General features: G+C 35.9%; 1 protein-coding gene and 1 long non-coding RNA gene across 6 annotated transcripts in view; one reads left to right on the top strand and one right to left on the bottom strand.

The window, feature by feature from the left end:
- Window positions 1–14,163, bottom strand: part of NAALADL2 (N-acetylated alpha-linked acidic dipeptidase like 2) — a 1,624,416-nt gene that overhangs the window by 974,047 nt on the left and 636,206 nt on the right. The window contains exon 1 of one of the 5 annotated variants that reach the window (XM_044938206.2): window positions 8,586–8,949. The exons of the other annotated variants lie outside the window; for them this stretch is intronic. Within the exon in view, the coding sequence (XP_044794141.1) occupies window positions 8,586–8,685 (100 nt within the window). The 5' untranslated portion in view covers window positions 8,686–8,949. Of the gene's footprint in view, window positions 1–8,585; window positions 8,950–14,163 lie in introns of those variants that run through there. 5 annotated transcript variants of the gene reach the window in all.
- Window positions 1–14,163, top strand: part of LOC112584506 — a 70,975-nt gene that overhangs the window by 27,972 nt on the left and 28,840 nt on the right. The window lies entirely within an intron of this gene.

The raw sequence follows: 14,163 nt of genomic DNA on the forward strand, positions 1-14,163 counted from the left end.
TACATTGATTAATAGAAAAAATCAGAAAAATCCCTTCAAGTATTGTTGTCATGGTTTCATTTCACATAGTAAATAGTGAAGCTGAACATGATACTGAAGTGTTAAGTCCACCAAATGGTGTGTTTTAAAGCCTAGTCTCAAAATATAATAAGATTTTTAAATTCAGGTTTTTTGGTGCCAAATTATGACCTTTATAAGTCTGTTCTTCTGTAAGATCATATGCAATTGATGTATTTTGTAATTATATAGTATTTGCTTATTTGGCACACTTTTTATTGAAAAATCTAGTGTACATGATTAATATTGTATGAATAAAAACAAAAATCCTTCCTTGAAATCTGAAGGCTCCATTCCTAAGCTCTACGAAATGTAAGAGATCCAGCACCCTAATGCAAGTTAAAAAGCTGAGAAAGAGGAATGGAGGGAGGGAGAAGAAAAGTACAAAATGATTTCTATATTTCCTTACTGTGAATATTGTGGATTTTAAAACCTCATTGGCTAAAATTTCAGTGATCTAAGAATATAAATTGTTAGAGTTAGTATTTGATCCTAAAACTGAAGAATAGAGTTCTTGGCTATTTTTATTTTGGTGAGCTATTCTAGAAGTAAAAGAATGTTTTCTAATCTCAGAAAAAGTAACTTTAAGTGTTTGCAATAAACTGCAATAGAACCAGATCTTTATAATTTGCACATATTTAACTTATACCATCTGCATTTTTTCCAAATCCATTCACTTCCAAATGTTTTATGTAATTTATTAATTTTTTCAACCTATATTTTAAGAGAAACTTCCACTGTGATTACTAGGAACACAGGAAACCAAATAATCAAATTTATGAAACTCAAAAGGGCTAATTTCAAGTAGACAAAATAGATCACTAAAATATATTTAACATCCATGAAAAGTGCTAAAGAAATAGGAACAATGAATAGGGGATGTGTGCGTTGTAAGGAGTTGCACAATTTTCAATATAGTATCAAGAGAAGACATCAAAGATACAAGCCAACAGATCATCCAAGCACCTAGGAGAATGCATCCCAGAGAGAAAGAGCCTCATGGGCAAAGACCAAGAGCTAAAGATCCAACCTCTCCTGTGGGGAACAGCAAGAAAGGAGATAATCGTAGATGAGGGCAGAAACGCACAGTATGTACTCTCACTACTGCACACATTGTAAAAACTAAATAACCTTACCTAATAGTGCTCTGGTAAAAGCCAGAGGTGAAATTTTAATTTCTATGTCAGTTTCCTATCTAATTTTTAAAGAATATGTCACCTACAGCTGATACAATGCATGAACCTTCAGTATCATGGAATTACGTTCTCAACTCTGCTGTGCCTCAAGCTTATGAAAAAGCTTAATCTTAGTGTAGTTCAAGACAGATTAAAACATGAGTGGAAATCTGAATAGGTGAGAGGATGGGACTTAGGAAAACCTTTGTTGCTCCTGAAGAGCTAAAAATAACCAGAAGAGTTGTATATAAAAAGGTCTCTTTCTAAAGGGACAAGAAAGTTAGGAAACATTCAGAAATGTGTTTCAAATTTTAACTTTTTTTTTCTTTCAAATGGAAGATTCAATCAGGAGAGTTACCATGAGAATTGATCCAAACAAGTTTAGCTCATGGACTGTACTGGACAAAAGGAGATAAAAAGTATGTACCTATTTTTAAATTTATACAGTGGCTTTATTCCTAAAATATATTACAAAAATATGGCAATTAAAATCAATTCTCACAACAGGAAAATAATTTTTAAATCAGAGATCAACAAAAACTTTTCTATACACAGACAGGTATTTGATATTTCTCTGTATGCAGACAGATATTTGAGGCTTTGCAAGGGCATATGTTCTGTCACAACCACTCACTTCTGCCTTTATAGTGTGAAAATAGCCATGGACAATACCAAATGAGTGAGTATGGTTTTGCTCAAAAAAAAAACATTTACATAAACAGGTTATGGGCCAGATTTGGCTTTCAATCTTTTTCTAGAAGGATAAAAAGATATTGGCCATAACACAGTAATTACGAATAAAAAATAAAATAGTGACTATACAAAATGTTTACTCACAAATAAATATTAACTCACACCACCTCAAAAAATATTAGCCACAGTCTTTCCATTTTTTCCTATATAGAAATCTTTGCTTGGTTACACTCAGTATGTTCTAGACAAAATACATTCATTAATCTTACTGGCATTGCTGTCCTATCCTTTTTCTAAGGAGTAATCTTATAACAATGTAGCTGATAACCTTCATATTGATTATAAGGGTAGCTTTTTCTGTTTTTGTATGCTTTTTCCAGAAATGTTATTTTATTTTAGTAAAATAATAACTCTTAATAAACATGTTGGTCCACAAAGCATGGTCTTACAGCATCCAAATAGTATAGTCTGCTAGGAGGATGCTAGGAAGGATACAATTTGTCATTGTATCCTAAACCATGTTGGACAACATTCTCTTAGCACCCAACTTACCTCAGGATCTGCTGTCCCTGTCATGTGGCCAATACAGACTTGAAAAAGCAAAATTGAAAACCTGTCAAAGGATACTTGGAGAAGGAAATGGCAACCCACTCCAGTATTCTTGCCTGGAGAATCCCATGAACAGAGGAGCCTGGTGGGCTTCAGTCCACGGGGTTGCAAGAGTTGGACATGATTTAGAAACTACACCACCACCACCACCACCAGAAGGATACTAGGGTATCAAACTACCAAGCTGAACTATAGGCCAGAATGCCCCAAGGCTTCAGGTCTAACTTGAGCTACAAACTTGACCACCACCAAGATTCTTCAACCCTATTCCCTGCTTATGAAAACACTGGCTTTGTTTTCCTCTCTTTCTACATTTTAGATATGTGTGTAATAAGTAGAAAACAAACCTGCTGAGAGTGAGTTTTCATATGGGACATACTCCATTGACTGATAACAGCCACTGAGACAATTCCTCAGGCTATGAAACTTGGGATAGTCAGAATTGGTCTCTCTTTGGTGGTTAAGTAAGATTATATCCAAAGTCCACCTTTGGGGCTAGAAACTATGACCAAGGGGAGACAGCCATATACAATTATTGGACACCCTCCCCTCTAGAAGGGAACTGCATAAATAAAAGTAAGTCTATTTTTGAAAGGAAGGTATGTTATATAGTAAAATCAAGAAATAGTACACTAATGAGTACATACTGTATAGCTCTACTTAATACACTGTGGTGACCTGAATAGGAAGGAAGTCCAGAAAGGAGGGGATATATGTATATGTATGATTATTCATCTTTCTGTACTGCAAAAACCAACACAACTAGTTGTAAAGCAACACACTCCAATATTTTATTTTAATTTTTTAAAAAAGAAATAGTGCAAATCTTAACAGCTAAGACATTTCAATAGGAGGTTTAAATCTAGTAGTTCTGAAGTTACAGTATCTATATATTTTCAAAAGGTGGTATTCTCTTTATTACTTTATACCAATTATATAAACTGTTAATAATTTTACAAGTGGGTGAACAAGTAGGTTTCATGTAGGAATCCAGTCAGAGATGCACAATTTAGTGGCATCTGAGAGCCTTAAACTATCCTATACTGAAAGAACATTCCCACTTTATAATACCAGACTTCATCATCCTAGACAGGGTTCTGCTAAAATTGGAGTAGACATCTTGGGTAAAGGCTTCTAAGGGACACACCAAATCATTCCATTAAAATCCACTAGAGAGCAAGATCTCATTGGCAAAACTGCTTTCACTTTTCCTCAGCTGGCCAAGAACTATTTGATGAAAGCTGGTGAATATGATACTTCACAGACAAAACTACTGGGTTCCACATTTTTTATCCTTTGAGAAAAGCATTCTTTAAGTTCAGATAGAAAATGGCACCACTTAAAGCTATATTAAAAAAATTTTGCTGCTAAAACAAATGTTTTGAAGCAATAACACAGGAGCAAGATGGTGATACTAGAACAAATAATGGGAACAGACTGTAGATGGCGAATAAAGGTCAAGTATTTTAAGACTCTTAGCTAATAATATTCTCTTAGCAAAATATTCCCCAGTGTGCACTTCTCCCTTTGGATGATGTGGCATAATTGACTTTGAGTATAAAAATAAACCTAAATAGTTTTAAACCATATGGCTGTTGTCTAACATTTTACTTATTTGGACTACAGATAGCCACAGTATTTTACCATCACTTCTTTAGTTTTTCTGTATAGATTAAAGATTAACAGCAACACTGTTGACCAGGTAAAAACCATGTGCTACTCTGTATAGGGTTAATCAAGATCCATCCCTCAACTGCAAATGTACCAGTTCCAATTACCTTTGGAGGAGGGGTTTAAAATTCCTACCCACTCAACACTCACCCTGTGTGATTAAACTCAAAGGCAACCAAGAAACATTTTAGCAAATAAGCTCCATTTCTTAAGCACTATTTTGTCACCATTTTTTCTTTTTGCTTCTTTCTGTTAAACAATACTTGGCAAAATATATCATTTAGATATGAAACCAATAAGTCAACTCTACATAAATATAAAAATCAAGAAATATTATTTATGTTGTTAGAAAGATCCAGATTTGCATTTAAAAGAAAGGATTAGCGAATCGATATTGCTGTTGAATTCTTGGCATCAATAAATAAAAAGTATCGAGACTACCTGGTGATAGTGTATCCCCTTCATTTATCATTTAAGAAACTTAAAGTAATATAAACCCACACTACAAACATCAGTCCAGAGGTCAATAGTTGTTAATCTTTTCATGGCTAGTAAAGAGACCTTTATTCTTTGTTTGATATACTGTATCATTCTTTGTATTTAAAAAAATACATATTTAGAATTTATATTTTTAAGTTGAATGAGTATCACAAACTGCTAAGAGAGCAAAAGTACTAAGCGTACTAAGCAGTGTGAAGGTATGAGATTTGATAAGTTTGATCATAGTGAAATATTAAAGAATTATAATTTTGTCTTTATAGTCTATATAATTTATTCATCCTAGATTGAGGAAAAATAGAATTTAAAAGGTAACCTTTATGAATATTTTTTGAACAAAGCTACCAAGCTACTTTTATACAATCTCAAATTATATTTGTGAATACAATCATTTAAAACAAAAGCATAGCTTTTTAACATTAATCTTTTTAATACTAATTTGGTGCCTAAATACTAAAAGAGTTTTAGAAAAATTACAAATTCCTAGATTTGTTATAAAATTATTTTTCTCTCAATAAAAAGAAAAACCTTTAAAATACATGTACATAGATTCTAGCACTGATAACCAAAATACAGTCTGCAGATATTACTAACTTCTTTCAAACAACACAGAGTGAAATATTTTCCTTGAGAAAAGCTAAAATAGTAACACTGTAAACAGTACCTAATATGTCAAATCAACATACTTACTGCTTATTGCCTTACTGTGTATTACTTGGTTCTGCTTTTACATTATTAAGATTAAAAAATATGGTTCTCTTTTATAGTGGTGTATTACCAAATTAGCATTTTAATACATATAATGATTGTATGTGGAGTTTTCATCCTTTGGGCAACATTCTCACAAAAATTAAGTACTAAATTTACTAAGTTTGAAAAACACTAATGAAAATTATTACTTTCTCTGTTCTTACTCTATACTCTAAGGCTATTATAGGCTATGGTTCTCAAAGTATTATCTTAGGACCAGTGACATCAGCATTACCTGATAACTACCAGAAATGAAAATTCTATGCCCACCCCATTCTGAGTCAGAAACTCTGGGACTGTGGCCCAACAAGTTGTACTTTAATATGCCCTACAGATGGTTGAGGCAGCAAACATTTCAGTGCTGCTCCAGAAAAATTTAGCACAAGCTAAAGTTCATCATCAGATTGTTTCTTTATATTAGAAAAATACCATAAAAATGTTGAATTTTGGCTTACCTTTTTAAAAAGATATGGATATTTAAGGATAATATAAAGCATTTATTTTAAAACAACAACAACAAAAGAAACCCTTTTCCTTTAAATGAATTTTTACTGATGTGAGAGCACTCAGATCAATGAAAGAATAAAATTTTCTAGTGCCTTTTAAGCAATGATGGCTTGATCACCACAGAACTAGAAGGAACACTAGAAGGTTGAGTGACTACCACAAGGGTCCCCAAACTTTGGGATCTAATGCATGACAGAGGCAGAGCTGATGTAATAATAGAAATAAAGTACACAATAAATGTAAATGTGTTCGACTCATCCCCAAACCACCTCCCCCTCAACCCTCAGTTCAGTTCAGTCTCTCAGTCATGTCTAACTTTTCGTGACCCCATGGACCACAGCACACCAGGCTTCCCTGTCCATCACCAACTCCCAGAGTCTACTCAAACTCATCTCCATTGAGTCAGTGATGCCATCTAACTATCTCATCCTCTGTCAACCACTTATTCTCCTGCCTTCAATCTTTCCCAGCATCAAGGTGTTTTCAAATGAGTCAGCTCTTCTCATCAGATGGCCAAAGTATTGGAGTTTCAGCTTCAATATCAGTCCTTCCATTGAACACTCAGGATCTCCTTTAGGATGGACTGGTTGGATCTCCTTGCAGTCCAAGGGACTCTCAAGAGTCTTCTCCACACCAAAGTTCAAAAGAATCAATTCTTCAACACTCAGCATTCTTTACACTAGTGCATGGAAAAAATTGTCTTCCACAAAACAGGTCCCTGGTACCAGAAATGTTGGGGACCATTATATTAACAATACAGCATAAAACCCAAACTCCTCCAAATGGAACACACAGTTCGCACCACTACAACAATCCAGTTTCGACTGGCCCAATGCTAGATTGTTACCCTAGAAGACTCTTGAGAGTCCCTTGAACTGCAAGGAGATCCAATCAGTCTATCCTAAAGGAGATCAGTCCTAGGTGTTCATTGGAAGAACTGATATTGAAGCTGAAACTCCAATGCTTTGGCCACCTGATGCGAAGAGCTGACTCATTTGAAAACACCCTGATGCTGGGCAAGATTGAGTGCAGGAGGAGAAGGGGATGACAGGGGATGAGATGGTTGGATGGCATCACAGACTTAATGGACATGGGTTTGGGTAGACTCCAGCAATTAGTGATGGATAGGGAGGCCTGGCGTGCTGCGGTTCATGGGGTTGCAAAGAATCAGACATGACTGAGCGACTGAACTGAACTGAACCTGATTTTTAGTCAGTCTAGGAAACTGCCTGAATTACCAGTTCTGAAACTAGCCTGAAACCAGACCTCCTGAAGTCTAGGGAATTAGTAATTCTCAAATTTAGCTAATAATCGGATATCTTTGTGGGAGTGTTTCTAAAATAAAGTTTCCCAGATTTCATTCCAGACCTAAAATCTATAGCCCAGGAACTTTGTGATGACCAGCTGGGTATTTTTAATATTTCTTGACCCCATCCAGGAATGGACTAAAATAGTCACCTGACCTTCCTAATTCTATTCAGCTGAAGGGTTAGGATAGCTTGTGTGGCTGTTCTTCCCGATTTTTCCACAAATGCATGAGCTTCTTCTGTTTTCTGCAAGCCTAGTAGATAAATCTATTTTTAGCATTTCATTTCTCCAACTATTCTGGTCTAAAACAACCTACTTACTTCAAAACTCTCAATCTGATACTATTACTTTAAAAACTGATCCAAATTTACTAGCAGTGCCACTGGTTACATAGCACTGCTTTTTTTTCTGGCCCCTAGGGTAACATTTCTTATTCTATAAAAGAAATTAACCAGGTATGTGTAAGACTTAGGAGAGTAGAAAGGCACCAAAGAATGCTTAATTTGTATCTAAAATTATTTACCTTTAAAATCTAATTTCTATTGAAGCTAACAGGTTATGTATATAATTAATCATCTTTCCCATAATTGTGACTAAACCGAGATAGAAATTTTATAGTAGTGAGATTGTGCCAAAAATAAAAATAAAAAAAACCCTATAAGGAACTGGTACACTGGGCCACAGAAAGCTATACATACATAAGTCTATATAAGTAATATGCTCACAGCATCCAAAAAGAAAGGCTTAGTAGCAATATGTACACATATGTTTTGGTTTCTTTTGAATGTAAAATGCAAACAGTAATAACAATTTGACAAAGGAACTTTTCAGCATTTCAGACACTATATCCCACATTTTATGAAAAATATCTGTTCAACTGATTTAGATTTGGCTATTAAAATCCCCAAAGGCCCTCTGTACTTAGCAAGAAGATGAAATGATTTTTCTCTCTACTTTCTTTCTAACTCTGACTCCCAGTCACAAAGAACTATATTTTGTAAGGGAGAAAACAAAAATGCCTTCCGCCAGCCATACTTGGGTTTAAAAGCAGGTTTAAGTAACTTGGAAAAGCCTTGGGGTAAAAACAATATTCCACATAACGCCAAGAAAAATGACACATACATGTGCAAACTTAGACAATATCCAAATGAAATGAATCATTCAACGAGTATTTCCTGCATATCTGATAGACGTCCAGTTCTGTGTTTGCTAAAATACAGGGAAGTATAAGACACAGTCGCTGCATTCAGGAAAGTATCATCTAGTTATGGAGACAAAAATTACTCCTAACTAACAGCAAAAAGTAAGATAACTCACCCAGCAAAATGAACCACAAGAGGTTGTGACAGAGGTGAAAGTACAAGAGGGCAGAGCAGGCAGTGGCTAGGGCAGCTGAAGTCCTTTTGGAATGCTCCATAGCCCTGGGGGATTGTGGGTAGGCCTCTAAGAGCTGCAGGTCTGAACTAACCTAATCAAGAGAAAGGCATTCCAGGTGGGAAGAGTCATGAACAACCATAAAGAGGTGATAATGATCAGGGAATCTGGCGATCAGGAAACCTGGCAAGCTGGAATTCCAGCATTTAATTTCAGAGCAGTAGTTAAGTATTTAAGGCTAGCACTCCAGTACTCTTGCCTGGAAACTCCCATGGACAGAGGCTGCAGTCCGTGGTAGGCTGCAGTCCATGGGGTCGCTAAGAGTCGGACATGACTGAGCGACTTCCCTTTCACTTTCCACTTTCATGCATTGGAGAAGGAAATGGCAACCCACTCCAGTGTTCTTGCCTGGAGAATCCCAGGGACGGAGGAGCCTGATGGGCTGAGGTCTATGGGGTCGCACCGAGTCGGACAGGACTGAAGAGACTTAGCAGCAGCAGCAGCAAGGCTCATCTTAACCACAGTAGATAATTTCAAGCTGTACTGAAAACTCAGTTTATTGTTTTGAGCCAAATGCTGTTACAACATCTTACAAATTAACTTAGGAATTATGATTTTTAAATGTTCTGAAGATGTCTTATTGCAGCAGCATTATTTCCAAATAAGCAGAAAGACTTCTTTTAAAACAAAGCAAAAAGTAACTACAGTCTACCTTTAGTGCTTACAGGTTCTACACTTATCAGCTCAGTTCAGTCACTCAGTCACTTTGCGACCCCATGGACTGTAGCACGCCAGGCCTCCCTGTCCATCACTAACTCCCAGACTTTACTGAAACTCATGTCCATTGAGTTGGTGATGCCATCCAACCGTCTCATCCTCTGTCATCCCCTTCTCCTCCCGCCTTCAGTCTTTCCCAGCATCAGGCTCTTTTCAAATGAATCAGTTCTTAGCATCAGGTAGCCAAAATTTTGGAGTTTTAGCTTCAGCATCAGTCCTCCCAATGAATGTTCAGGACTGATTTCCTTTAGGATGGACTGATTGGCTCTCCTTGAAGTAAAAGGGAATCTCAAGAGTCTTTTCAACACCACAGTTCAAAAGCACCAATTCTTTGGCGCTCAGCTTTCTTTATCTCTCACAAACATACATGTCTACTGGAAAAAACATAGCCTTGAGTAGATGGACCTTTGTTGGCAAAGTAATGTCTCTGCTTTTCAATATGCTGTCTAGATTGGTCATAACTTTCCTTCCAAGGAGTAAGCGTCTTTTAATTTCATGGCTGCTGTCACCATCTGCAGTGATTTTGGAGCCCCAAATAATGAAGTCTGACACTGTTTTCCCTGTTTCCCCATCTATTTCCCTTGAAGTGATGGGACCAGATGCCATGATCTTAGTGTTCTGAATGTTGAACTTTAAGCCAACATTTTCAGTCTCCACTTTCACTTTCATCAAGAGGCTCTTTAGTTCCTCTTCACTTTCTGCCATAAGGGTGGTGTCATCTGCATGTCTGAGGTTATTGATATTTCTCCCGGCAATCTTGATTTCAGATTGTGCTTCATTCACCCCAGTGTTTCTCATAATGTACACTGCATATAAGTTAAATAATCAGGGTAACAATATACAGCCTTGACATATTCCTTTCCCTATTTGGAACCAGTCTGTTGTTCCATGTCCAGTTCTAACTGTTGCTTCCTGACCTGCATACAGGTTTCTCAAGAGGCAGATCAGGTGGTCTGGTATTCCCATCTCTTAAAGAATTTTCCACAGTTTGTTGTGATCACACAGTTAAAGGTTTTGGCATAGTTAATAAAGCAGAAATCGATGTTTTTCTGGAACTCTCTTGCTTTTTTGGTGATCCAATGGACGTTGGCAATTTGATCTTTTGTTCCTCTGCCTTTTTTAAAACCAGCTAGAGCATCTGGAAGTTCATAGTTCACATACTGATGAAGCCTGGCTTGGAGAATTTTGAGCATTACTTTACTAGCGTGTGAGATGAATGCACCTATACTTTCAGCTAAACCTCAAGGGAGAACCCTTGGGTACCGAGGGACTGTACTTCCTATTTTATGGAAGGACTTGAGCATAGGCAAATTTTTGGTTTCTATGGGGTTCCTGAAACCAATCTCCAGTGAATATAATAGAATACTGTATTTTGACTTTAAAATAATACAACACTGAACATCTGATTTTTGTCAAGTGGAATAATTGTCTCTTTGTGAAATAATAGCCATAGATACAAACATCCAAGATTGAGCTTAAACAAATGGTTTCAAGAACATTACAGGGTATTAGGAAACATAAGGAATGAGTCAATAGGTTAACATAGAAGAAAAGAGATGTCTGGATTCCCAAAAAGTGAACTAAGGTAGATTAGTGAAAGGATTCTATCCGTATTTAGAAAGCCTCAAACCAGGGACAAATACACACAGGTGAATATTATCTTACTCTAATCAGAAGTGGACTAAAACTGAGCTCTTAAAACTTGACAGTGTGAATCACCTGGGGAATCTTGTTAAGAGGCAGATTTTGATTGATAAGTTCAGGGTGAACCCCCGAGATGGGACAAGAATACTTCATTATCCAGAATAGAAACAGATAAGCAGCATCAGCGTCACCTGGAAGCCTTATGGAACTAAAGATTTCCAGACCCCATGCCACTTTAAGCAATCAGAATCTGAATCCCAATATGATAACCAGATTTCCAAGTGATTCTTAAGCACATTCAAGTTTAAGAAGCACTGAAATCAAAGCTGGGCTATTTACTGATAAGTATAAAATTATTCCTGTTGGCCTGGAACCTTCTCGATTTTAGCACTGAATGTCTATGCATTGGAAATCCCTGAGCCTCAGACAAATTGGGACAAACTTGTTGGTCACCCTACCTATTTATTTCATAAGTAGTACCAGAGATTTCTCTGCATGCTGCAGTGTGTTAAAAGTCATGGCTATCATATACTGCAATTAGCAAATTGTTTCCTATCCTCTGCTAGCTGGATAATCTAGAAGAAATCACTTTCCGTCTCCAATTTCATTTATTTGTCTTGTATATAAACTTAAAATGATACCTAGTTTTAAGGATTGAATTAGTTATAATGTAGCTGAGCATGGTCTGCATACAAAAAGTTTTAAAATCTTAGGTATTAGTGAGAATTCTTACCATGAAATAAGGGACTGAAATCTCTGTGTTCCAGGCTATAAGCATAACTGATCATGATTATGGAGTCAGGCTTCAAAACAAGATAGGAGGAAAAAAAAGAATGAGAAGAAAACAAAAAAGGGAGAGAGAAAATATAAAGTGAGTGTGGTGGGAAGGATACGCAGGGTAAAGTACTACTCCAGCAGCAGCTACTAGTCTAGCAAAATTATTTCCACTACCGGCTTGGAGATGTCTCATGCTCTTTCCTTGAAATATTACATATTTCTGTTCTTGAGCTACAGTGGGAGAGTTGAGCAGTTGTGTTGGAGAGTGCATGTCTGGCACAGCTGAAAGTATTTATTCTCTGACCTTTCACAGAAAAAGAATCTATAGAATCTTAGCAAAAATTCCAAAAGACCCTACAGCATAGTCAGACTGAGCATAGGCTTGCCTGTACTTCTATTGTAGTACTGTGCTGTGTTAACTGATCTGTCTTCTCCTAGTGAACTGAATGCTTCTCAAGGGCAGGAATCATACCTTCTCCTTCTGTGTCCAGACCCTAACAAAGAATCTGAATCATAAGATCTGGTCTATAAATGCAGGCTGAACTGAACTGAATTACAAATTAAAGTTTATGTGTATTACATATTTTAGATAGAGGGCAGGAGAGTGAACTGCAAAAATAATTTATATTTCTTTTAATAAGTACTATATCCTCTGGTGAAAGCTGACTTCTGTGCTAACAGCAAATTTGCTATTTTTATGTTTCTCAAATCTACCTATCTGGCACACCAATGAAAGGTAATTAAAACTGAGAAGTTCTCTATTTGAAGTGAGAAAGCATTTTTGCATCCTCTTGCAAAATCTAATAAATCTATGAAGCAAAAGGTTATATGTAAAATAACAGTTTGCTTAATAATTTTAATATTGAAAAATGCCGGTATCCAAAGCTTGAACTGCCTTAGTTAACATGACACATACACTTTCAGGAGCTAATTAGTCAGTGGTACTCTAAGTACTTATCAGGAGCAATTCATAAGACTGACTTCAATATGTATTTATTATTCCATAAACAGATCTTAGCCACAATTAAATTTCTTGCTATTTTGATAAGGTTACCATACTGTTTTAATATCAGGGAATAATATGGCCAGTGGTACTAATTATGGAGGGTATTCTATGAATAACTGATACACTTATTAGTAAGCATTACAAGAGATATGCTTTCTTCAGTAAATTGGAATACACAAAATTTAATACATTTCAAATAAATCTAATAACTGTCAACGCCAAAACTCCTCACATAAAGCATGCACAGTATAAAAAGACAATTTTACAAATAAATCTTTTGAGAGAAAATTAAAAATATTTATCTTTTAAACATATAATTTTCTCCCTGCTAGCTACTGTCATTAGCCTGCTTTGTAATGTTAATAAAGTAAGCTTAATTTTGGAAAACTTTTATACTGCCAGACCTGTAGATGGGAGAAAAATATATTAAATTTATCTCAAAAAGCTTGATAGAATACAGACTACATGTCTTCTTAGCTATATTATTTTGCTCAGTTCAAAGTAAAGAAAATAGGGAATGCATTCCCTAAATGCTGGAAAACTAGTAAGTTTTTCAGCAATTTTGTTTACGCTTTTGTTTTAAAATATAATTGAATGTTTTGGCCGCTTACAATCATCATAAAGTTTACAATCTTTAAATTATTATTTATCAGGCATGATGAACTCTATAGATAGATTTTCTTGTAAAAGTTCTATAGGTTGATAAATTGTTTTACTTCTAATAGATGATTAGTCTTCATTGCAGCTAGCATAAACAGATACAATTTGACCATAGTACTACAGACAGGATTTTAGTGCTGATCTATATATATAAGTAGATTAACATAGCTTTTGCCTGGAGTGGGAAGTGACTCTCAAAAAATTGTGCATTCTCAAAATAGGAAAAAAATCTACCTAAAAATGAATCTCCCATGTGGTGAACTGTGCGTTTACCTCTAGGTTTTTCAGCAGACTTGAATCCAATATGCTGATTCTTCCCAGCATTCATATGAAAACTTTTAGGCTGAAAATGTTTAATAGTTATGTTGACTGGAATATGAAGTCAAAATGTATCACAATTTGGTTTAAGATGCTATTGCATTGCACCTCTCTTTCTTTGCATTGATCGCTGAGGAAGGCTTTTTTATCCCTCATTGCTCTTCTTTGGAACTCTGTATTCAAACGGGAATATCTTTCTTTTCCTCCTTTGCTTTTTGTTTCTCTTCTTTGCAGAGCTATTTGTAAGGCCTCCTCAGACAGCCATTTTGCTTTTTTGCATTTCTTTTCCATGGGGATGGTCTTGATCCCTGTCTCCTGTACAATGTCATGAACCTCCAT

This window comes from Bubalus bubalis, chromosome 1 (genome assembly GCF_019923935.1).
Source record: "Bubalus bubalis isolate 160015118507 breed Murrah chromosome 1, NDDB_SH_1, whole genome shotgun sequence".
Classification (NCBI taxonomy): domain Eukaryota; kingdom Metazoa; phylum Chordata; class Mammalia; order Artiodactyla; family Bovidae; genus Bubalus; species Bubalus bubalis.